We start from the raw sequence: 26,463 nt of genomic DNA on the forward strand, positions 1-26,463 counted from the left end.
GACATCTGGTGATCCTGATGAATAACCAGGTGAAAGTCTGGTCTGATTTTCCTAGTTTTCTGGTGAGGACACCAGGGCCTACACGGGTGGTGAATTTCTCAAAGTCATGGGGCAGATTAGCGGCAGGACTTGGATGTGGTTCTAATGTTTGTCCAGTGTTTATTTTAGTATAATATATTTGTGGGAAAATATTGTACAAGAAACATTGTTATATGGACGTTAACATAGCAAGCGTGTACATTTAGAAATTCAGGGGAGTTCCCTTGTGATCCAGTGGTTAGAATTCTGCGATTTCAGGGATTGAATCTGGGGCCTGGGTTCAAGCCCAGGTTTAAGAACTAAGATCCCACAAGCCACATAGTGTGGCCAAAAAAAATTTTTTTTTTGGTCTGTATTGCCCCACAATTCAAAGTGTGGAGGAATATTTGCCAATTTATTTGTTGCCAGGTGGGAGGAAGCTCACTTTGTGTTAAGAAAATACTGATAACAAGAAAAAGGGGTTTTCTATGGTGGAACAGAAGAGTGGCAGCAGTGAGGACCTGGCAGGAGCTCAGTGCCACCCATAGCAGAGATGTCGTCTTCCCACTGGATCCCATTTTCAAACTGGGAGCCATATTTAAGTGAAGACGCCCACCAGCACTATTGTTTTATCAAGGTCATTGTGCCAAATTTGACTTTACCCATTCCTACTCTTTCGCTTTTCTGTCTTTTTTCCCTAATACCGTGTTTCATTAGCCTTTCTGTATTTGTGTCATGAACAGGAGCTGGAAGCCACAGAATGCTTAGATGTGGTGGGAGGAAAGATCGCTGCAGGGCTGCCTTCCACCCAGCTCTGTAGGCCTAGGTCTGCATGAGCCTCATAGGAGGGTCTCTGGTATCGGTGCCAGATGGCGCTGTGATTGCTGGGATATGGGTTGACTTCGGCCATCTTTCTGGTGTAGGTACTTCTCCCTCCAGGCCACACACCCTCTTGGATTTGATGATGTTGTGCGACTGGAAATTGAATCCAATATCTGCCGGGAAGGTGGTCCACTCCCTAACTGTTTCACAACTCCATTACGTCAGGCCTGGACGACCATGGAGAAGGTAACCAATGCCCCAGAAGTGTTAAACTATGGGAAGTTTTTCCTGGTGGAAGTCAGAAAATGAAATGTGAGAAAAGCAACCACAACAGTGGACAACTGAAACAGTGTGATGATGATTGAGAGCAAAGGCTTTGAGTCTGGCTTGGTGTATTAATCTTAACCCTGTAGGCCGAGGGACCCAGGCAGCTCCCGAAGTCCTTTAATGCCATTTTCCTCTTCTCTGAGGGGGAGCTCATACACGTACTTAACCTGAGAAGTGCTTTGAGTATGAAAGTGAGGTAAGATGTGTAGAATGCTTACTAGTAACATAGCCCCTGACACATCGTAAACGTTAAAGAATGTTAACTGCTGTTATTACTGTTGCTGTTATTACAGCTTTTAGATAACTGATAGTACTGAGCAAAGTTAGCTTAGGGATGATCCAAATTTTTCACCAAACCCTCCAACAGGGTTGAAACGTTAGTTTTTTGTATCGTTGTCACTTATAGGGTAAGTGCTAATAGCTGCTTATTATTGATAAAGAGTTGGAACTTGTGCCTCAGCTATTCTCTGATGAACTAGAGCAGTTTTTACTGGGAATGGCACAGAACTCAGGATAAGCCCGTAAGGTGGTTTCTCTCGTGTATGGCTTGTGCATCAGGTGGAAAGGAATTAATTACACTGCTGCATGACCACCCCTCAAACCTGAGTGTCAGGAGTGTGGCGGGTTACATACAAAAATCAGTTCATCAGGGAGCTGCTAGGAAACTGGGTAGACTGTCAGCTCTTGTCCAGGGCTGATCATTTTTTCATGATTAAAGTAAACATTGTCTAATATTAGAGGGAAAGTGCAAGATCTGTATCGTACAAAGAATGTAAACTTTCTGGGTAATAAAAGAGAAAAATAGAATATCATAGTACAGTACTATCAAGTAGGTAAATGGGGAGAAGAATGTGTGCTTCCTTCACTAATACTTCAAGTATTTCTGTGCTGGATGTTGTTGTTACAGGGGTAACAGAAGGAAAAACATGGTTTCTGCCCTCAAATACAAATGAAAGCATCTGTGTACATTAGATGTTTATTTAATGGTGATTTGAAAAAACAGAAGCCAGTGTTGGAAAGCCTCTATCAGAATAGATGCCTTGATAATACTGCTAGTGATTATCCTTAGGATTTATCAAAGCTGAAGTTTTCATGTGTTGAACTCAGTAATCAGACTCCTGGTAATTTATCTTAAAGAAATCAGTCCAGAAGTCAAAATCAACACATACACAAAGACTTCAGTATTTATAACAAACCAGAAAAATCTAGTTTCAAATTGGCTCCCTGGTCACTGAGAAGTCCAGATTCAGTAGTTTCATGGCTGGTTTTCCAGAGGGAGCCTATAAATTGTACATGTTGTAGTTTTATAGTGTAAACTGTGTACAAAGGGATAATACTTGGAGTACAACAAGACCTAAGATCAGGCATGGTAACTGGTAGCATTAACACGGTGTCTTCTCTTTCAGGTCTTTTTGCCTGGCTTTTTGTCCAGTAATCTGTATTATAAATACTTGAACGATCTCATCCACTCGGTTCGAGGAGACGAGTTCCTGGGAGGGAGTGTCTCGCTGACAGCTCCAGGCTCTATGGGTCCTCCCGACGACTCCCACCCTGGGGCTGCCGACAGCTCCACCTCTCAGGTAGTGACCCGTGTGCCCAGCCATTAGGATCCTTTCGCTCAGATCCTAGCATCAGACCCCGTTTATACGCTTTACATTGTGGAAGAAACAAGGAGAAATAAAATTAGCCTACTTACTAGATATTCTAACCAAAATCTTTCCGATGATTGACAAACCCAAATTAACTTTTTGACCAACCCAGTAGAATGCTGTTTTTGTTTAGACACAAAGGTCTAGGTGCTAACCACAAAAAGTATTTTTACATTTTTGGTTGAAGTATAATACTATGTTACAGAAAAGTCTGCATTTCATAATCATGTACAGCTCGAAGAATTTAGATAAGCAAACCTAACCCCTGTGACCAGCATCTAGATCAAGAAAGAGAACACCTTACCAGGTTGTCACACTCTTGTCCCCTTCCTGTCCCTGTCCTCCTCTTTTCTTTTTTTTGTACAACCTTATTGAGATATACTTCACATACCGTACAGTTTATCCATTTACACTGTATAATTCAGTGGTTTTGTAGTATATTTATAGAGTTGCTTAACTCTCACCACTATCAGTTATGGAACATTTTTTCACCCAAGAAAGGAGGCCTGTACCCTTTAACTCTCATCCTCCAAGTCCTCGTTCCTCCAGTCCTAGGTGGACTGCTAGTTGACTTTCTGTCTCTATAGATTTGCCTTTTCCAGATGTCTCATATAAGTGGAACCTTGTGATACGTTGTCTTTGTGACTGGCTTCTTTTTTCGAGGTTCATCTGTGTTTTTAGCATGTATTAGAACTTTGGTCTTCTTATGGCCAAATGACACTCCATCGTTTAAACATACCACATTTTGTTCACTCCTCAGCTTGTGGATGTTGGGGTTATTGTTTTGGCTATTAGGAGTCACGCTGCTGTACAGTTTTTGTGTGGATGTATATTTTCATATCTCTGGTGTACATACCTAGGAGTAGGATGGCTGGGTCAAATGACTGTTTAACTCAGTCTTGATTACTGTTCCTTTGTAATAAGTTTTGAAATCGGGAAATGAGAGTCCTCCAACTTAGTTCTTCTTTCTCAAGATTGTTTTGATGGTTTGAGGTCTCTTGCAATTCCATGTGAATTTTAGAATCAGCTTGTCAGTGTCTACGAAGAAGCTAGTCAGGATTCTGATAGGGAAGGACTTTAACTCCACATATCAATTTGGTGAGGATTGCCATCTTGTATTTTGTTGTTTTCAAGTATAGTTCTGTATTTCTTGTCTTAAATTTATTTTAGGATGTTTTATTTTTCTCATTGCTTTTATATATGTAATTGTTTTCTCAATCTCATGTTCAGCTTGTTCATTGTGTTCAGAAATGCAATTTTTTTATTGAGGAAAAACTCATTTAACATGAATTTAACCATTTCAAAGTATACGGTTCTGTGACCTCAGTATATTTGCAGTCTTGTGTTGCCATCACCACGACTTGCTCATCATATCAGACGGAAACATTGTGTCCAGTAAACAGTCACCCCTCATGCCCACCTGTTTTCTTCTGAGAGTTTTGGGCCTTTGATCCATTTTGAGTTAGTTTTATATATCATGTGAGGTAGGATTCAACTTTATTCTTTTGAATGTAAATATCTAGTTGTCCCAGCACTGTTTATTGAAAAAACTCTTCTTTCACCATTGAATGGTCCTGGCACCCTTGTTGAAAAATCATTCAACTTTAGGCACATGACTAAACAACAAACAACAAAAATCTGGATTTACTCCTGGACTCTGGGCTCAAATCCGTCATCTGTGTCTCTACGTAGACTGTGCTGCATTGTTGTGATTACTCCAGTTTATGGGTTTTGAAAGCTTCGAAATCAGGAACTGTGTGTGTGTGTCCTCTGACTTTGCATTTTTTTCATTTGCAAGATTGATTTGGCTGTTCTGCTTCCTTGTAGTTTCATGTGAATTTTAGGATCAACTTTAAACATTTTGGTCAGAATTACATTGAATCTGAAGTTTCCTTTAGGAAGTGTTGCCATCTTCACAGTATTGAGTCTTACAGTCCATGAACACGGAATACCATTTCATTGATTTATACCATCATTTATTTCTTTCAGCAGTGTTTCGTAGTTTTAAATGTACACTTCTTACACTTCCTTGAGTCAGGTAATTCCTAAGTAGTTTATTATTTTTGATGCTATTAGAAATTGTTTCCTTAATTTATTTTTCTGATTCTTCACCAAATATGTAGAAATGTTACTGCTTTTTGTGTGTTTATCTTATACCATCAACTTTACTAAATTCATTTGTTAGCTCTAAATAGTTTTCTTGTGGATTCTTTAGTGTTTTCTCTATCTAAGATCATGTCATCTGCAAATAGAAATAGTTTCATTTCTTATCAGTTTTGGATGTCTTTTATTCCTTTTCTTGCCTAATTGCTTTGGCTAGAAATTGCAGTACAGTGTTGAATAGAAGTGGTGACAATGAGCATCTTTGCTGTAGGGTGTTCTCTAAGTATCTGGTCAGTTACTTTATTTTTATATATATATTTTTAATTTAACCTGTGCTTTAGTCATTGATGTTAAAGGTATTCCTATCTGTTGTTATGTTAAACAATGCTGCAACAAATAATCTTGTGTATAAGTCATTTTGTATAAATTATTTATGATTGAATTTTAGAAGTGGAGTCACTGGGTCAACCCATGTCTCTGTTTCATAGAAGTACCAATTCTGACTTGCTTTCTTTGTGGGCATGAGGAGTGGGAGGTAAAATACTATTCATCTTAGCAAGTTTCCCCCATCTTCTGTTTTGTCAAATGGCCGCATTAAGAATCAAAAGCATTCGTGTTGATCCTGTGCAAGTCAGGCTTTACATTTATCAGCCAAAATACATCTGCATGGAAGAAGGGAGTTTTACACAGTTGGGAACATAAGCTCAGTTGTCGGAACTCGATTCCTTAGGGAAAGCACGTGTGGCATACGGATGCACGTGTCATATGTGTCGGAATTGTGCTTCCCTCCTGCACTTATGTTTGAGTCTCAGGATCATTGCTTTTAAGCATCTCATTCGTGATGGGGTTGAGTGGAAAGTGTGTGTGTTTCAAACACTGAAGATTTTATATAGATCTGTCATTCCAAACCCAGGACTGACTGGACTCCTGAATAACATACACTAATTTCACAATTTCTGTTGTAGTCAAGTGTGAAAAAAGCCAGTGTTAAGATTCTGAAAAACTTTGATGAAGCGATAATTGTGGACGCTGCAAGTCTGGATCCAGAATCTTTGTATCAACGGACATATGCAGGGTAAGCATCTTTTTTAAAAAAAAGTTTTAATTTAAAATGTAAAATTTTTTACATTGTCTCATCTATGCCCTTCCACTTTACATGTAGTGCAGTAGAGTGCAGTTGAGGGTGAAGGCTCAGGAGTGACTTCCTGGGTTTAATCTTGGCTCAACTGCTGATGGCAAGCTGCCTAGTGCTCTCCAGTTTTTCATCTGTGAAACGAGAATGAGTCCTACTTCATTGGGTTAGTGAGGGGGTTAAATGAGATAGTACTTGAAAAGCGTTGAAAACATTGCCTGATAGCAGTGAGCGCTCAGTGAATTCCATTGCCATCCTCATTCCACCGCTGTGTATGACACTGATGCATGTCATGTTTACATAATGTGTGCTAGGCTGTCTTGTCCACGTTTCATTTGATTCATATGTTAGCTATTTTGAAGTCTCTGTTTTAAACTACAAAGACGCTGATAGCGTTTATCATGGACTATATAACTAGTACTGTTGGCTGTCAGTAACTGCAGGGGATTGCAGGACCCCCTCAGATACCAGAATCTGAGGATGCTCGAGTGCCTTGTATGAAATGGCCTGGTATTTTAGACCCGTGTAAAAGACGCTTACTCCTTGGAAGGAAAGTTATGACCAACCTTGACAGTATATTAAAAAGCAGAGACATTACTTTGCCAACAAAGGTCCGTCTAGTCAAGGCTATGGTTTTTCCCATGGTCATGTATGGATGTGAGAGTTGGACTGTGACGAAAGCTGATCGCCGAAGAATTGATGCTTTTGAACTGTGGTGTTGGAGAAGACTCTTGAGAGTCCCTTGCACTGCAAGGAGATCCAACCAGTCCATTCTAAAGGAGATCAGTCCTGGGTGTTCATTGGAAGGACTGATGCTAAAGCTGAAACTGCAATACTTTGGCCACCTCATGTGACGAGTTGACTCACTGGAAAAGACTGATGCTGGGAAAGGTTGGGGGCGGGAGGAGAAGGGGACAACAGAGAATGAGATGGCTGGATGGCATCACCGACTCAATGGACATGAGTTTGAGTGAACTCCGGGAGTTGGTGATGGACAGGGAGGCCTGGCGTGCTGTGATTCATGGGGTTGCAGAGAGTCGGACACGACTGAGCGACTGAACTGAACTGAACTGACTGAACTGAAATCATCTCTTGATTACTTACTATAGCTGACAGAATGTCAGTGCTTTGTAAGTAGTTGTAAATACAATGTAAATGCTATGTGAATAGTTGTCAGTGCACAGCAAATTCAAATTTTTGCTTTTTGAAACTTTCTAGATTTTTTTTTCTCTGAATGTTTTCAATCGGTGGTTGATTGAGTCTGTAGATCTGGAGCCTGCAGATATGGGGAACCAGCTGTATTTGGGGAAACAGAATAGAATGATTCCTTTGTATTTTGGAGTTAACTTGGTTGTTTATTTTATCCTGAAACAGAAAGGCAGTGATACAGCACTTCTCAATCTTTACCACAGATAAAATCATAATATCACTTCCTCTTCCCTGAAGATGGCTTGAAAACACAGAAACCTGTGTAAAGGCATGCATGATTATCACACCCCAGTCCTGACAGTACCATGAAAGGGGATTTCAACGTGCTTAATTGCTTTTACCAGAAAGTAAAGTGATAGTTGGGAGACCAAGGAGTCCAGAAAATACTTTGAAGTAAATAGAAGGTTATTTTGGCGACTTAATTCTTCACCTGCGTCAGTGTTGTAGTTAGTGATCTTTATTTCTTCTTTCAGGAAATGGTAGACAATAATGCTGAATGAGTTAATTCCCAAAGATGCTATTTATTCTTAAGGAATGATTGGTTCATTTATTTCAGACCTTAAGAAAGACTGTCAATTGCAAGATGTTTCATTTCTAAGATGTTTAATTTCTATAGTTTTTCTTATATGTAAAATAAATATGTTAATTTATAAAATTTAAATTTGTAAAATAAATGTATGTATAGTGTGAATGAAATAATGATTTTTTTCTTCTGTCTTTAGAGAGAGATTTTAGTGTTTGTTTTAGTTTAATGGTTCTAGCATCTTCCTGAAATTTTTCTAAAGGCAAACAAATCTGTAGCAGTTGGTATATTGGCACCCATATATTAACTGACTTATTAGGAAGGCTGTTTCTAGAATAAGATCTGCTTTACCTGAGATGAAATAATATATAGGCATCACAAAATTTTCTTCTTTTAACTAAGTTTAACTAATACAAATATATTGATCTCTTCTTCCAAAAGATGAAATTTACAAATAAGGCTACTATGCCCTTTGATTACAAACCAGTGCCTGTTTTCTCCCCTTCCTTCTCAGGATAATCACTGTTACATTATGGTGTATATTTTTGTTGGCTTATGTTTATGGGGTTAAAATTACACTCCATTCTGTCCTGTGCTTTCATTCATACTGAGCTTGGAGATTTTTCTATGTTACTCTACACATATTTACCTCATCTTAACTGTGTTGTGCTGTTCCATACATAATGTAAATTATAGCTCATAACTGTTGCTAAATATTTCACAATGTGTTATGTTATTATTTGGCATTGATGGTTATTGGTATTAACGGGTTATTGGTATTAACTGGGTTTTGGTATTAATGGGTTAGAGAAAGTTTGCTTTCTGTGGGAGACAATTCTTTTTGAAATAAGTCCCACTCTGAGTAAAATGGATAGGTATAAATTGCATTTCTCATTTTCTAGATCTAGATAAGATGCTTACATTTAATTTTTTTTCTTAATTTCAAATGGATTATTAGACATTGTGTTCTTTTCATACTTATTTAGGAAGATGACATTTGGAAGAGTTAGTGACCTGGGTCAGTTCATCCGAGAATCTGAGCCTGAACCTGATGTAAAGAAATCAAAAGGTTTGTGGTGTTTTTATACATTGTATCACACCTTTTCTCACATTAGTCATTGCCTGTAAGTGAAGGGTTGTTGAAGATTTAAACTGTTTATTTTACAAAATAGCTATCATGTATTTAACTTTGTGTTTATAGTCAGTAGTGAGTCCAACGGCTTGGTGTAATTAGGTCTCCACACAGTCTCTATCTCTGAATCAGAAGTTACTGAACTTGCTTTCCCATTACAGAAGGCGCATCTGCATGAAACAATGGCTCAGAATACCATGCTGACAGCAGTTGTTTGCAGTTCAGCTCTGCTTCCTCTCCCTTCCTCTTCTTGCCGAGGGCAGCTGCAGAGAGTGTTTGTCATTTGCCAACCTGTAGTTTTATTTTGGATTTTAAAGCTCTGATGATAGAGCACAGAAGGAAGGGCCACATTTTAAGGCGGCTCTATCTCAGAAGCTTCTGAGAATATGGGAATTTTACTTTCAGGCAAAGCAAGGTAATTTTAATAGTCACCTTCACACCATCTAGGAGAAATTGTAAGGGATGTTGTGAGTGGGTGGTCCCTGCAGTGACGGTGCATTGGCAGGAGATGGAGCTGTGTGTGCCCTGTGAATGCCCTCATGTGTTTCTTAGGAAGCCTGTGGTCCTGTCTTCTGGGCAGCAGGGATTTCCAAGCAGAGTGCAGTGAGATGCTTCTTTCTGCCATAGTCTGGGAATAAAGTGCCGTTGGGGAGAGTGGTGTCAGAGAGGCTGCTGAGGGAGTAGGATTCACTAGTAATGTAGGTAGAAGAAAAGGAGGATTTCGGGGTAGGTAGTGATAGCAGAAATTAGGTCAGATTTATAACACTTACAGAGAAAATTCAGGAGACTACATTCACTGTGGAATTTGGTTACAAATTCACAGGGAGAGTAAATGAGGAAGGCAGATGAGCTTTAAACATGGGTTCTCTAGATAAAACGTTATGGTGTTGATTTTCAATGGAGGATTAAATTAATGTCTGAATGAAGGCTACAAAAAAAAGAGTATATGAGAGAAGAGCTCGACTTGGAACAGGTTGAGTTTGAAATGTCTTAGGACAATTTTTAAGTTAAGTATTAGTATGAAACCCAAGAACAAATTTTGAGTTATTTGCATTTTGAAGGAAGTTGAAGCCAAAGAGGGGATGAGATGCCCCAGAGAAAGTGCTGAGGGAACAACGGGATCCTGAAGAAGCTCCTATGGAGCAGGGGAGGTGCTGCTAGAAGAAGAGAGGGAAGCCTTAGCAAGTAGAGGCTGTCAATAGCCTGGAGAAAGAGCTGAGCGCCAAGAAGTTCAGTGGGTACCACAGCTGTTTGAGACTTTAGGCAGAACATGTAATGTTGTGGCCATGTAATATTGACTCTGCCTGACCATAAAGTTTAACAAGACCAGTATTTCTACTTCTGGCTAGTAATACAAATTATTAAGGAGAAAGGGTCCAGGTTTTGTATTTTTCATGAATGCTGCAGTTTACTGTAGACTACCCCAGTCATTGAACTAATCAGGATCTTGCCTGAGAAACAGTCTACCAGCCACTTGGTTTAAGGCAGAGTTAGAATTTGAGCTTGTTTGTATTCATGAAAGGATAAGCTGTGTGTTTAACTCAGGGAAATAGGGGCTAGCCTCCTTCCTCGGTGGTGCCTCAGCAGATGTGTGGAGAGGCTGTGTGTCTCCTGGGAAATTGTTACAGCCTGGACAGAGCCTGGCTGTTTAAAACGCTGGTCTTACCAGCGAATTCACAGACCAGAGATCCAACATGTAGCAGCGGCATCTGTACTGGGAACCCTTTTGTAGAGGACCTGGTCTGAAAGATTTATGTCCATCCACCTGTCACTGGATTGTGCCTCCTGATGTATTGCTAGATTCTGCCCTAAAGGCCAGATCCTGGTCCTGGTTTTATTTGTTCTTTGAATGTTTACTACAAATTTTAACACTGGTTGGTAGTTTCTTTCATCAAGTGAGGAGAACAGAAGAGAAAAGCTCTAAAACAGCTTGTCAAAGTTTTTTCAAGCCATAATATTTGCAAGTTAAATATTCTCTTATGGAAACAACATAATCAGTTTTTGTTAATGGTTATATCCCTTAATTTGGGAGTGAGGTTGTACCAAAAAATAAAGTATCTTTTGGGGCTTCCCTGGTAGCTCAGTGGTAAAGAATCTGCCTGCCAATGTAGGAGACGTGGGTTTGATCCCTAGTTTGGGAAGACCCCATATGCCGTGGATCAACTGAGCCCGTGTGCCACAACCACTGAGCCTGTGCTCTGGAGCCCAGGAGCCACAACTATTGAGTCCATGTGGCATAATTACTGAAGTATGCGTACCCTAGACCCCACGCTCTGCAACATGAGAAGCCGCCGCAATGAGAAGCCCAAGCACTACAACTAGCGAGTAGCCCCCACTCGCTGCAACTAGAGAAAAGCCCATGCAGCAACAAAGGCCCAGCACAGCCAAAAATAAATGATTTTTTTTTAATTTAAAAAGTTTATGTTTTAAAAACTGGGAAATGGCTTTTAATAATCTTTTTTAATGCAAAATTATGCATAAAGTCTACATTCAACTTTGGCTTTGTTTACTAGGATCCATGTTCTCTCAAGCTATGAAGAAATGGGTGCAAGGAAATACTGATGAGGTAAATTCTCCTTTTAGTGTAAAAAGATTTCTGTCTTATCAGGGGCACTTATTCTAAGTAAGGTTTCAAGCTTTCTCTCTCCTTAGTTCCTTGCTTTAGCAGCACCGCACCTTATTGCTTCCTTGTCTCAGAGGTGACAGGAAGGGGTGGCCCTTCCAAGATCTCACAGTTGCCTGGAGGCAGTGGTCCTCAGTCCAGAGACTGACCGTGGAAAACAGTCAAGCAGTCAGATTCCCATCAGTCAGCAGGCATCAGTGATCAGGGTCACAACAGAACTCAAACGTTTCCTTCCTCACTGTCAGGTATACTTTCAGAAATAGAGGTTTGCTTTTTTGGATAGTTAGGTACATTGAAAAACGAGAAGGGAAGAAGAAAAATGTTTGATTTTGACCATCTAACATGAAACTAGTCATGCTGTTGGCTAGCCTGTAGCTGACTCTGGGGGGCCAGTGAATCACATGTAAACATACCAAAACCAGAGGGTGGCCTGGGTCCTTTGATACATAGGAATGTGCTTCTTTCCAAATACGTAGAAATGATGTATATGCAGTTGTGTTTAGAACACTAATAATGGTTGTTGATTCTTCTAGCAAATAACCGTTATCAACAATTTAATTACTTTTTTAGGCCCAGGAGGAGCTAGCTTGGAAGATTGCTAAAATGATAGTCAGTGATGTGATGCAGCAGGCCCAATGTGATCAGCCATTAGAGAAGTCCACAGAGGTAAGGACCCAACCTGCATGAAACAAAAGAGAATTAGATCTAGATACAAGTGTGCAGGATGTAGGGGAACTTCTGCTCCTGCCTCTAGGAATTGCCCTCTCATGATAGACAACCGGAAAACTGGCAAACTGAATGAAACAACTATTTCCAGTTACTAGGCAATGGGCAGTAGACAGCTGTAGCCCCTGCAAGAAGGGTAACACTGAGGTGATAACCTGGTTCACTTCCCCAAAGAAGTTTTCAACGTGCAGGGAGGAGGAAGCCTAGCAAGTTCATTGTCTTAACTGAGTTGAAGAGTCAGAAATTGAAGTTCAGAGAGCCCAAGGTGACAGGAACTTATAGGACAGGGTATTGGAAAAGAAAGGCCTGCACAGAAAAGAGGCCCCAGAGATATTTAGAGAGGTCCTTACAAGGCCTTGGTCAAGTACTGGTCTCCTCACAGTAGGGTAAAAATGCCCATTGTAGGAGAGAATTGCTAGAAATCAGTAGGCTGGACAGTTCCTGGAACCTGGGGCTAGGAGTAGCCAATGAAGAAATCCAAAGGGAAATTAGAAAATGCTTTGGACTGAAAATACAGCATAGTGGAGTCTGCCCTCCCTATTCATGGGCTCCACATCTGAAAGTTCACATCCATGGTTCAGCCAACCATGAATCAAAAATACATTTCTAAAAAAAAATTTTCCAGAAATCTCCAAAAAGCAGAACTTGATTTGCCATATCCGACAACTATCTACATGGTATTTACATTGTATTAGGTAATTATAAATAAGCGAGAGGTGATTTCCGGTACTCAGGATGAGGTGTGTGGGTTATATGGCAATACTACGCCCCACACTGTGTCAGGGGCTCGAGCATTCTTGGCTTGTTGTATCTGCAGGGGCCCTGGAAACATTGCCTCACCATTCCTGGGGGATGGCCATGCCTGTAGGGTACTGCTGAAGCCATTCTTATAGGCAGATTTGTAGCATTAAATGTTGATATTAGATGAGGAAAAGTCAGTCTTCTGTCTTAAACTAGAAAATGAGTAAATGAAACCCAGAGAAAGCACGAAGAAGGAAATAAAAATGAGTATCAGTTACTTTGGGAGGAGGGGGTCTGCTCAGTCATGTACATGCATCCATTTCCTTCCACTTAACTGCTGTTGCCTCTTCTCTCACTTTTCCCATTCATGTGAATTTGGTTTTATACTTTGGGTTCTCTTAAGCACTGTTTTAGGAAGGTGTGAATAGAATGGGTGTGACCTCTCTGTCCATCATTACCTGGAGGTCACCAACAGTAATCCTTAGGAGATTCTGACTTACCTCAACCAAATACTCTGTTTTTCTGTAGCTTCACCAGCTGTCCCTGTAAAAGCCGCACAGATAACCCAGCAAGTTGGAGAGAGCCGCTTAGCCCCCTGGTGTTTTCTTCAAGAAAAGACTCCCAGTGTTCTAGCTTTGCATTCTGTAACCTGAGTTGACTCAGGAGGACTTCATGTGACAGGAGAACTTCTGCTCAGATCATGGGGTTACACTGCTCCACGTCGCCCACATTAGCAGGAGTTAGGAACCCAAGCTACCTCTGTTCACGTGATGTCCCCTGTGACCCTCCATAGTTTGGAGGCAGGATTTGAGATGTGGATCCAGCATCACCTGTTCCTTGCCAGCTTTTTACTCTAAGAACTGTTGTTAAGCATGTTGTAATTTTTAACTTTTCACTGAGCTGATTCAGACCAAAGCTCTGCTCACTTTTGCAGACTCTGTTCTCTTTTCTGTGTAAGGGTGATAATTTGTACCTATATTTATCCTCACTGGCTTAGTCAAACACAAAATAGCAAAGAGCAAGATAAAGGTGTAGAAAGAAGTGCAAGGTGGTTGTCTATGTGATCCCCGTTACCATGTTGATGATCAAATGTTCCACAGTATGAAACTGTTCTTTAAGAAACCATTTTGCAAAGCAGACTTTCAACTTAAGGCTTTTCATTGTTGTGTGTTCAGATTTTATTACCTTGTGTGCTTTTCATGTCTAAGATATGCAGGTGTGCTTTGCTTTTAACCTTACTTGGCCTTCTCTTTGGTTGGCTGAGATGCAGTCCTGCAGGGTATTGGTGTGGTCAAAGCACTGGGCCAGCAGACCTAGCACCATCCATTCTCGATCAGTATGTGTGACCTTATGCAAGTTGCTTCTTTCTGGTCCCTTCATTTCTTTATCAGCAGATCAGAGAAGCTGGACAAGAAGATCTCCTAAGATCCCCTGTAATTCTCAGTCCATGACTATGTGAATGTGAAAGTCCTTCCCCCACAGACAAGGTCACAGCTTCTCCTTAACCCGTGTGGATATCTCCCTTCTTTGAATCGGCTGACCTGCATTTGTCTGTAGAAAGCACACGGGCATTACTGACTTATTTTGTGTGTGTATGTCCCATCTCACAGATAGTAAGGACCGTGTCTTCTGTGATGTTTGTTTCCTTGTCAGTGCAGTGAGAAGGTGGACAGCTTCAGAAGCTCGGTCTCAGGCAGCCATATCATCACAAGTCTCTGTTTTCTCTGGAGAATTCCATGTTACGGCTCTGTCTCCATCTTGTGAATCCCCAGTGGATGGTCATTTGGTTATCTGGGATTGTTCCCTGTCACAAAACAATGCTTTAATGAATAGTGTATGAAAGTCTTTGTCCCCTCTTATGAGTGTGCTGTGGAGTTCCTAGAAACAGAATTATTTGTCAAAAAGTAGATATTTCATTCTAAAATCTATCACCTAGATGGAAAGATAAAAAAGCAAGTCTGGTTGTCAGACCTCATCACGTCACCTTCGGGTGGGCCACTTGGCATCTTCAGCCTTCCACTGGCTCTGCTGTAGATGGAGGTGATTGTAGTAGGGTCCTGAGGTGGTATACAGTACCTGGTATGTGGGAGGCATTCACTCAGCGCTGCGTCCCTTTCTTCCTTGAGACGGTAGTGTGTCCCTGGTTGTAGAAATGTACCTTACCTTTGTCTTTTCCTTCCTTTTTTCAGATATGACTCAGACCTGAGATCAAGGAAATCTGCTTTTGGAAAATAAGAGAACTTGTTTCCTTTGGTTGGATTCCTCACCACAGCCAATGAAAACAGCACTGTATTTCTTCTCACTGTCGTTCCCAGGAAAGAAGGGCAGACAATCCCGGACTTCCACCATGGAGAGCGGCTCGTAAATGCCCTGCCACCCTGATGATCGCACAGTGACAGAGAGACCAAGGGGCACTGTTTACACTACTAGAGATTAATCGTTTTCCAATGGCAATAACCCATCCACAGAAGAATTTAGCCCACGGGGATCTACAGGGCCAGGTGCCATGGGAGGCGGGTGGGCGTGAAGCTGGTGTTTGATGCACCACTGTGGCAGTCTCCCAGCCCAGCAGCATCATGAGACGGGTGCCTGGGGTGCTTTGCTCCATCTCCTACACAAACAGGTGAGTTGGCCTGGCCCCAGCCAGGCAGTGCAGTGCCGGCAGATGGCTTTCCTTCCCGGGAATAGGGCCTGCACAGAGCTGTTCATCTGGAAGGAAGCTGAGAGGTCACGGGTCAAATTGTGGTGACATTGTCCTTCCCTTTGGTGGCAGTTTGCCATTTTCACGTTTTAATTGCTCCCGGGATGCAGTACACGTAAACCAGCTCCCCTGCCAGAAGGGTCACCCTCTGCACTGTGAGCATCAGACCCTGCTCCTCCAACTTCTGTGCTCCGGAGACATCCCTCCCCTCACAGCACACAAAGAAAGGAATTTGCAACAGCCGTCACTCCAGTTTTCCCCTGTGGTTCCTTGAACAAATGTTTGTTCCCAGTTGTCCACTTTTTTAAAGCAGGTGGTTGGCAGGGGTGTGGGCGGGCAAGGGTGGGGGAGAAAGGCCCTCATCTCTGACCCCCGCCGCCCATCTTTGCTGAGCCAACAGTATGCAGCTTGTGGCCTTTCTCCTTCGTCCATGGTCATCAGATGCCCCTCACTGCACTTCCACTCCATTGGCCTCAGGGTCTGGGCCACACTGCCCTCGGCGGAGCTACCCCGGCGGTAAGCACACTCCATGGCAGGCGCTGCCAGCACGGCCTTGCTGCCCGGACTGTTGAGGGAAGAACGTTCTCTTAGGTGTTACTGCTTTTGCTCAGACTTTGCAAAAAAAAATATATATATATATATATATACATATAAATATATAATTATTAATCACCTCTGTCCTTGAGAAAGTCTTGAATGAATAGAGTTCCTTCTACTGCAATACCTGACTGTGCAAGAGGCACGCCATTTCATCAACAGACAAAGCAGAAAGGCTGTGTGTGGGTTTTGGTACTGTGTACCACCTCTGTGATTCTTCTAAAGCCAAGTGTTCATGTACTTAAACCATATTCTATTTAATTGTGTTTGATTTTAAAATATATATATATATGAATTATATTTAAAATTGTGTCAACTTTCTGCTTTCAGGGCATTTATGGCTCCTCTATTGAAATGTGTTGCTTCTTCCTAGTATTTCCATTTGCTTTACAAGAACCCAGAACAGAGCCACTCCTGGACTCAGCCCTGTGTTTGGAGCGTGTGACATAGACGAGTATTATTAGTTGCCTGTGCTGTGATTGACTCACTTTGTTCTTTTAACAGAATACTTCCATCCATGTCACTTTGCTTCAGTCTTTAACTAACAGAAAAGCAATATAAAGTTCATAGAATAAACTGGTTTTGGGTGACTTGCCGCCTCTGCATGTTTTGGAATAACAATGTCTGTCAGGCTCTAGGCTGTTGACATGCATGCTTTCCATTAAGATGCTGTCCAGTCCTTTACCTGTGTGTGCTGTGCATTCTCGGTAGGGATGTCAGTAGCTGTGAGGTCCTTATAAAGAGAAGGATAGCAGGCTGGAGACTGGCTAGCTTTTCCTGCCCCGCCTGCTGTAGAACACAGAAACAAAGTGCAGCCTGAAACGCTGCTCTCTCGTGGCTCCTGCACGCCTCAGAGTGGGAGGGATCGTCTGGCCTTGAGAACCAGGCTGTGTGCAGCGTGCCCACGAAACAGGCTTTCCTGAACATCCAGCTTTAATGTCACACTGACACCCATGCACATTGTTAAAAAGAAAAAAGACGTTATGAAAGAGGGTACCTTTTGTGATCAGATGCATCTTCATCACTCCTGTAAGATGTGATGAAAATAAAAAGCATCAACCAAGCCCAGTGAGAGCAGTAAAACAGGGAGCAGCTGTTTTAACTTCTTCTGCTTGGGTTTCATTATTCAGTAGAACATTACAAAGTATATTTTCATTTCTAAAGCTCTGGCTAGTTCAGTAAGAATTTGGAGGGGAAAGTCACTCGGAACAGAAAAATACAGACATCTTTGTTTTTGTTGTTATATTTAAGTACCGACAGCTAAGCAACCTGCTGATATCCTGGGCACCTCTTTCAGGACACTTGTGGGGCCGTGTTTGTGTACAATGACCGCTTGCTTCCCCTCCTCCACACACCAGTTTACTGGACCAGGGTTGATCTTCTCCTGATCCAAAGAGGCCCAGGAAAATGCTCTATCCTAAAAATTTTGCAAGGGGAAGGAAAAGTCCCAGTCTCTGGGGTGATAGTACACACAGGGCACTTACAAGTCAGGAACCCTGAGCCGGCGCCATGTGGACAAGCAGAAAATACAGCTTCAAATGAGGGAGGGCAGTGATTATCACAGAACTTGTGAGTGCTGACCACTTGTTACTGGGCACAGAGTCTGGCCTTTGGTTGCAGCCGGACGTGGGGGTAAATTCCAGCAGCATGTTCAGGGTTACAGCTTAGGAGCCCGACTGAATAGCTGCCCTACAGGGCTGTCTGCTGAGGAAGCCTCTGCTTGGGCTCAGAGTAGGGAGCTGCATCCTGCATGGAGTTGGGGTGGGGTGGGGCAAGGAAATGGCTGGCAGGGTGTTGAGGGACCCTTGAGAGCAAAGGCCTAAAGGATGTCCCTGTGCATGGAGGGAAGCCCGCCTGATGCCTGTCACTCAGGGTTGGATGTCTTCTGCCTTCAGGTTCATGCCACCAGGTGTCTCCTCATCTGCTCCCTCCACCCAGCTTGCTCTGGCTGGCGAACCACCCTGGGTGCGACAGGGCAGCCTCTGGGCTCTCCTCAGCTGGCCCCTGGGGGTTGCTCGTGAGCCCAGGCAGAGCAGCTGGGCCTCAGCAGTGGGCGGGCCGGTGCCAGGAAAGAGTTGCTTGCGTTCAGCCAGAGGGGACTGGCATTTGCCAAGGAGCTAGTGAGCGTTGTGGTAGTGGTGTTTCCTGACACCTGGGTCCATAAGTGGCTTTCCAGCTCGCTCCAAAATGGGTCACTCCAAAATGACCTGAGCTGACCTCTCCCTCCATCCCAATGAGAACCCACATGCCGGCACCTTGTGGGCCAGCAGGAGCTGGGCCTCCAGATCAAGTGTAGCTCCGCCCTGGGCCCACGGCCCCCTCATTTTTGCAAAGAGCCCTTTGTTTTTTTAACAACAGAGCTGCCGGTCACCCACGCAGAAGTACTTTAATGCCTCCGAAATGGTGACGGTGCAGGGACACAGAGTAGGGTGAAACCCTTTGGGCTACTGGAGCTTCCACCCCAACAAGGAGACAGGTGAGAAGCGCATTTGAAGCGGGTGCTGAGGTTTTAGAGCCAGGATGGCCCTATGAGCCAATGATTTAACCCTGCTTCCTCCCAGAGCCCTGGCAGAGGTCACCAGCGTTCATGACCTCACCTCTGCACCCCCCCCCCGGCTTTGAACCCCCTTCCCAGCCCCCAGAGGGCTGTCTGTGTGCAACTCTGTTCCCTCATAGCCATTGTTTCTCAAGTGTTGAGCACCTGGCTAACAGCAAGGGGTCAGGCACCTTGACCCCTGGGGCCCCCCAGGTTAGGCCCTGTTGGGGTGACCTAGGAGCAGGCTCAGCCCCATGGGGCTCTCTGCAGAACTCTGGGAGATGTGTACCTTATAAACTAGAAATGAGGACCCTAGTGTAAAGTTACTACAAACGTGATATGAAAACCCCAATCTTGGCAAGTCTCACTCACTGTTGGGCTGACACTGAGGTGGTCAGCCCCTTGTGAGGTCCCCTCTAGAGATGGTTTCATAGTAACCAGCACTGGGAACTCCCTATGCCAGGTGCTCTCCCATGGAATACTCTAAGCACATGCCTTTTTCTTGTTATAAACAGGAAGACAGGCTGATTGTCTTGGAGGAAAGCGGCCCTCCAGAGCTGCAAGTCAAGTCCAGGCAGCCATTCAAGACATCCTGCCCATTATCTGAAAGCCGTGATCTTAGAGTTCACGTGCGTCAGGGCCCCCTGGAGAACGTGTTCAATCGGATTACTTCCTCTCCCCCGACCCACCCCAGAATTTCTAGGTTAATGTATGGGGGCGAGTAGGGAAGGGTGCTGAGATTTTGCATTTTAGCGAATTCCCAATTGCTGCTGCTGAGAATCTCAGATGCTTTGCTGTAAATTGGGAAATGAATGTTTTCATGCCCTCTGATCGAAAGTGCCCACACTACTCAGAAGTGTAACTTGAGACCCGTTACTCACTCAAGCACATAAATCCCTTATCAGCATTAGACAGCCGAGGGCACCTGGGATGCTGACCCCACCTGGGATTCTTTGGCCCTTTCTGTCCCCAAGAACTACTTTCCAGTCACCCCCACAATCAGACTGTCATTTCCTACAACTGCTCTACCTCTGGTTTCCCCTCACATGTCAGTCCCAAACAACCGCAAATCAGGCACTCCCATAGGAATGGGTTAAAGGAAGGGTGTGGGAAGGCTGTGAATGATTGTGGAGGGTTTCCCTCCCTGTCACTAGTGGTGGGTTTTGTAAACCAGCTTCTAAGAGCAAGATCAGAAGCAATAAGCAAGTGGTTTTGTTCTAAGGTTGATAAGCCTGCATGACATGACAAGTGAGGGCTGGGGAGGACTGTCCTGATGCTGGATTGGGTCAGGCTTCCCAAGGCCAGTGTCAGACATGTGTCTTATGGTGCATCTCAGACAACCTAGGAGGAGTGCCTCCAGAAACCACGGCTCTATCGGGATGAAGACTTCAGTGTCCAAGGTGCACATGGAGATTGGGAATAAAGTTGTTACTTGAAATGTGAGAGGGGGGAAAAAAAAGCAATATTTTGTACTAATGTATTCTTGTATATACTGTTATTTTAAATATGCACATGTAACTAAATAAATTAGATGTTATAACTAGACATTTGACTGTTTCGTCAACATTCCAAAAGATTTAAACTCTTACACTTTAAAAAAAATTGTTTTTCCTTTATAAAAATTGAGATTTGCCTTCAATGTAGGATCACTTATATGATTCATGAACTCCCTGTGGTCTGCTGAAGAAAGTCCAGATTTCGTATTTAGCATTGAATGCCCTGGGTGACCTAGCCTACAAGACCTTGCAACCCTCGACCTTCAACTTCACGCTCTTCCTCCATGGGCTCTGCAGATGACCTCCCCACCACTATCCCCAGGGAAGTCCTTCCACTTTGAAGTCTCACTCCTCCAGCCTCCTCCAAGATCCTCCCTGATATCCAGTCCACCTGAGTCCTCGCCCTTATCCCCATCGAGCACATGCTCATACAGCATCCAACTCGGATGGGTCAGGGCCTTTCTGCCCGACCCGATGTCAGTGAGCTCTTCCTAGGGAAGGCCTGGTTCTGACATTGGGTATCATGGCCTGGGAGATGCTGGAGGAAAAACAGAAAAAGTTTCCTTTAAATGAACCAGGCCCAGCTTATGGCCTTCCTGGGCACCATCTGCCCAGGATCAGTACGAAGGGTTCTGATGTCTTTGAGCCTTTGAGTCAGAAAGCTCCCTACCTGCTACCACAAGAGGCTTTTAGTCATACAGGTCCAGCAGCTCCCAAGGGGCCCAGTGTCCTGAGACCCTTTCAGAAGGTCTGCATGGTTAGAACCATTTTCAATAATAACACTGAGATGTGAACTGTCTTTTTCACTGTGTGAATATTTATATTGATGATGCAAAAGTGATCATGGCCCCTTAGCAGGAATCTGGACACACTGTGCCGGAGGTACTTGTATTCTTTCCCGCCATATACTTGCCATTAAAAAAAAGAAAAAAGAGACAGTTTCCTGTAAGAGTGAAGCTGTAATGATTATTTTTTAATTTTTTGGCCACAACATTCAGCATGCAGGATCTTAGTTCGCAGACTAGGGATCAAACCTGTGCCCCCTGCATTGGAAGCTCAAAGTCTTAACCGTTGGACCCCCCAGGAAAGTTCTAAAGAAGTAATAATTATTAATTTTATTAAATTTCAACCCTTAAGTGCATGTTTTTAATCTCATGTGGGAAGTCATGGGAGGACCCAGGAAGCCTTCTGTACATCGAGGGGCAACTTGGCTCAGGAGAAGCTCTGGCCCTGGCCATCATGTGGACCCCCACGAGGGCACACCTGACAAACTGGCTACTCAGGCTTTGGTCTTACAAAGATATTTTCTTTCATGAAAATGAAGGAAGTGAGCCTGTCTGCCCCTTTGAGAAGAAAACGCTGTCAGTATTTATTGCCAAGGATGAAATTTGACTTAAAAACTAGAATTTTGGAAAACTGATATTCACCATGGTGGCCTTGATAGCTTCCCATCCTGAAAGACATTTCTGATGAGCTCTAACTTATAAATGTGATTCAAAAAAATATTGTATGATGAAATTTGTCATATTTGGAAGATCTGCATAATCCAATGAACAAATATTGTCCAAATGACCGACACGTGATTCACCAAACCATCAGTAGGTGAAAGACTGGTTCAAAGTGAGACCCACTGATAGGCTATCAAGGGTTGTGAGATGAGAAAGTCTGAGAACTGCCCCACTGGTTCATCCTTAGGCCAGTGTGGGAAGCCACACGCAGGAGGTCAGAGCTTACTTGCACTGTGCTGTTTGCGTGAAAGGGAGACATGGGTCGAGAAGATCCTCCAGAGAAGGGGATGGCAACCCACTCTGGTATTCTTGCCTGGAGAATCCCATGGACAGAGAAGTCTGGCGGGCTACAGTCCATGGGGTTGCAAAAAGTCGGACACAACTGAGCAACTGACACACATTGGTTCCATTCCACTTGGTGCTACACCCTTGCTGTGGGTCGTCAGCCTTTCCCTCGCCTCCCTGGACCTCTGCATCTTTTGTAGAAATGGAGATAATGGTTCTTCAGCACCAGGTGGTGGCAGAGAGTGTTCACTGGCTTGGGAAATGTCTGGCAGTGCAATCGGAAGGTTTGGGTGATGAAGAGAAGGGTGGAGCGTTGAATTTCTTTGCTTTATTACGAGGACTGCTGCTGCTAAGTCACTTCAGTCGTGTCCGACTCTGTGTGACCCCATAGACGGAAGCCCACCAGGCTCCCCCATCCCTGGGATTCTCCAGGCAAGAACAGTGGAGTGGGTTGCCATTTCCTTCTCCAATGTGTGAAAGTGAAAGTGAAGTCACTCAGTCGTGTCCGACCCTTAGCGACCCCATGGACTGCAGCCTACCAGGCTCCTCCATCCATGGGATTTTCTAGGCAAGAGTACTGGAGTGGCTTGCCATATTACGAGGACAGACCTGCTCTAATCCTCTGCTTCTCAAGGCCGCCCTCACAGTGCAGACTCAGGGCTTTGTGTGCAGACCCGATTCCTCCTTTGAGGCGACTCTAATCACAGGGTTTGTTTATAGTGGAGCCAGCCCTGGGAAACAAGCCTACCTCTTCCTCTCCCCACCGTGGGGAGAACTGCAGAGCCGAGGTCTTCAACCAGCACGAGAGGAAGTGAACGTCCTGTCCTGACCGCAGGGCCCCAAGTCACCTCCTCTGCCTCTGGGGGCCCAGCCTGTGGCCTGTCTGAGGTCAGCAGCATGGCTGGTGGGTCAGCCTCTCAGAGAAGGAAGCCTGGGGAGGCTGGGGCCCTTCCTCAAAGGAAGCAAGAAGCAGAACCAAGGGTTGCAAGAGCCAAGACTGTGCACGGGCTCTCAGAGCAGAAGAGCAGAGGTCAGCAAAACCTGATGGAAAGCCCAAGACACAGGCAAAGTCAGCCCAGCACAGTGGGTGGGGGGTGTTAGCAGGCAGGGGCTAGGGGAGGTGTCGACCTTGCTGTCCCCCCACAGGGAGTTCACCGAACTTGGTCTCATGAGCCCCCAGGGTCAAGTCGTCAGATTCAGGGACAGTTCATGTTAATCAAGCTCCCACAGCCGTGACATGCAAATCCACACCAGAAAGACCCATTTAATTGATTTCTGAGGAAAAGTTCTACTGTCAAAAAGCAAAACAGAAAGAGCATTTGACACAACCCAACTCTACTTCATGATAAACTGTTAGCAAAATAAGCTACAAGGGCCCACTGTACAGCACAGCGAATATAGCCAATATTTTACAGTAACTATAAATGGAGGATACTGTTTAAAAATTGTGAATCATCGCATGGTACAGTTATAACATATAGTATTGTACATCAACTATACTTCAATTGAAAAAAGAAAAAGCTCTCAGAAGGTAAGAGGAGAGGGAAACTTCTCTCCATTTTGATGTTTTTCCAGATCCACCGAACACACAACAGCAGGAGTGACTCTCACGTAAACAGTGATTTTGCATGGTGAGGATGTCTCCATGCAGGTTTGTCAGTTGCAACACGTGTACCATCCGGTGGGGATTTTGCTGGGGGAGAGGATGCTGAGATTGTGTGGGAGCGGGGGCATGTGGGAAAGCACTCTGCTTTCTGCCCGCTTGTTTCATTGAGATAGAGTTGATACTGAGCCTTGTGTGAGTTCAAGGGGCTGGCCATGTCTATGTGATCCATTTATGTTGCAACATAATGGCCACCATAGCATTGGCTAACACCTCCATTGCATCACATAATCATTATCATTTCTTCCTTTTAAAAAAATGTATTTATTTTTATTTATTTATGTGGCTTCACTGGCTCTTAGTTACAGCACTTGATATCTTTAGTTGTGGCATGTGGACTCTTAGTTGCAGCATACTAGGTCTAGTTCCCTAACCAGGGATGGAACTCAGGACCACTGCTTTGAGAGCACAGAGTCTTAGCCACTGGACCACCAGGGAAGTCCCCATCATCATTTCTTCCAGTGGTGAGAACTACTTCCTGTTCAGTTTTACTGCCACTATGTTGTTCTTTCCTTAAGAACCTTACAAAAGCTTCTCAGCTGACCCAGGGGAAAGTCAAAGTCGTTCCAATGACCTCTGAGCCTCCACAGCCTCTGGCCTGTTTTCTCTGTGACATCATCTCCAATCACCACCCTCTGATCCACTCAGTCCCAGTCACGCAGGGTTACAGGCACCCTTCTGCCTCGGGGCTTCTACACCTGGAATTCCTCCCCTCTGCATGGATCACAGCCTCACTTTCTTCAAGTCTTGACTCTGATGTCACCTCAGTGAAGTCGTTCTGGGTCACTTTTTCTTAAATTGGGCCCCTTCCCCCATGCTTCCTATCTCCCTCCCAGTTTAGTTTTCTTATTGGTACCTGTTGGGCTTCTCTGATAGCTCAGCTGGTAAAAAATCTACCTGTACTTCAGGAGACCCCGGTTTGATTCCTGGGTTGGAAAGACACCCCTGGAGAAGGGAAAGGCTATCTACTCCAGTATTCTTGCCTGGAGAATTCCATGGACTGTATAATCCATGGGGTCACAAAGAGTTGGACATGACTAAGCAACTTTCACTTTTACTTCACTTTGGTACCTGTTGCTAGTGAGACTCCCAGCTATGTTATTTGTCCTATGTAGGGTCTGCTTCCCTCACTGAGAATAAGCTCCTTGAGGTAGGCACCTACATTTGAAAATCCATACGCTTAGACCAAGCAATCCCACTCCTGAGAATCTAGTCCAAGAAATAAAAGCACTAATACATAAAGAATTAATGTAACACAACAGTGTTCATAGTGGTCAATGCACACACACACACATCAGAAAACAGTGAATGTCCAACCACAGAGAATGCCTGAATACATTCTGATGCATCCACACCATGGAATGTTATGCAGCCTTGAAAAAGGGTTAATTAGTTTTGCACCAAGTAACTTAAAGGAATCCCATCAGGTAATACCTGAGAAGAGCAAAATCCAAAAAAGGGTATCATATAATCCCCTGTTTGTCAAACTGACATACAGGAAGGATGTTTTCCACATACCTGTTTATAAGCAGCAGTTTACACATATTTGAATATGACCGTCTTTGTGTGGGGGAAATCTGTAATAGACTGTTGACATAAGTCTCATGGGAAAGGAAGGAATGGGGGGTGGTCACAAATGAAAGAAAGCAAACAGGGACTTCCCTGGTGGTCCGGTGGGTGAGACTCCGTGCTCCTTATGCAGGGGGTCTGGATTCAGTCCTTGGTCTGGGAACTAGGTACTGCATGCTGCAACTAAGACCCAGCACTGCCAACTAAATAAATGTTTTTTAAATTTTAAAAAGAGTATAAAAGCTGGCCCTGGGCATGTATAGTACAATACCATTTATACTTTTTTTGAAAATAAAAAAACTACATAAGTAAACACACAAACTTTAAAATGGCTTAAAATACACATTACCAATACCCCTCTCACCTTTCTAAAACTCGTAAACAGATCAAGCAAGAGACTACAAGTATTTCTGCCAAGCCTGAACGTCTCTTCTACAATAATTCCCTCTCATGTTTATTGTAAGTAAAGGTAATATTAGAAACAAGAAAATCAGGGAGGTTTCCTAACACCCGCTGGCTTCGTCTCCTGGTCTGTTTTGCTGCCCCAAGTCCACCCTCCTCTGTCTGTCTCAGCCCCTTTCCCTGCTTCACCTCCTGCCCTGTCCCCTGACAGCCCCCACACCCATCCCCCCAATCAGGTGTTGAACAAAGGTTTGTTGAATGAAGCCCTTCTGGGTGTCTCTTTCATCTCCTAGCTCCATCTCCTTCATTTCTGCCCACTCCCTGTACCAGCCTCTCCAGGTTAGTCACAGTGGCTGGACCTGGGAACCCCTCCTTCCTCACATGCATTGACTCAACTTTCCAATTCACTTGAGACCCCACCGCGGCCTCACCCGACTCCATCCAGACATGAGGAGCTGCTCTCCTCCCTGGTTCTGCTCTGGAAAGTTCGCCCAGCTATGTGCAGCCCAGCCAGCCCAAGACGGGTACATCTGGAAACGGGATGTAGTCAGTAAACAGAGTCTTTCCTGTGTGTCAGGGCATCTTCCAGGCCTGGGGGCTAGAACACTATATCTTTACATTCCAGGTGGAGGAGGCAAATGGGTCAAACAGCAAGAAGGCAGTAAGGGGCCATGATGAAGGAAGAGGGCTCCAGGCGGAGC

At 43.9% G+C, this 26,463-nt stretch overlaps 1 protein-coding gene across 1 annotated transcript in view; it reads left to right on the plus strand.

Moving 5' to 3' along the window:
• Window positions 1-16,603, plus strand: part of AKAP10 (A-kinase anchoring protein 10) — a 41,763-nt gene extending 25,160 nt beyond the window's left edge. Inside the window, exons 9-15 of the mRNA XM_055407390.2 lie at window positions 942-1,086; window positions 2,574-2,747; window positions 5,885-5,994; window positions 8,770-8,852; window positions 11,429-11,481; window positions 12,109-12,204; window positions 15,195-16,603. Coding sequence (XP_055263365.2) covers window positions 942-1,086; window positions 2,574-2,747; window positions 5,885-5,994; window positions 8,770-8,852; window positions 11,429-11,481; window positions 12,109-12,204; window positions 15,195-15,200 — 667 coding nt within the window. The 3' untranslated portion in view covers window positions 15,201-16,603. The remainder of the gene's footprint in view (window positions 1-941; window positions 1,087-2,573; window positions 2,748-5,884; window positions 5,995-8,769; window positions 8,853-11,428; window positions 11,482-12,108; window positions 12,205-15,194) is intronic.
• Window positions 16,604-26,463: the final 9,860 nt, after the last annotated feature.

Source organism: Moschus berezovskii, chromosome 20 (genome assembly GCF_049115385.1).
Source record: "Moschus berezovskii isolate FMDL1 chromosome 20, NW_MosBer_1.0, whole genome shotgun sequence".
NCBI lineage: Eukaryota > Metazoa > Chordata > Mammalia > Artiodactyla > Moschidae > Moschus > Moschus berezovskii.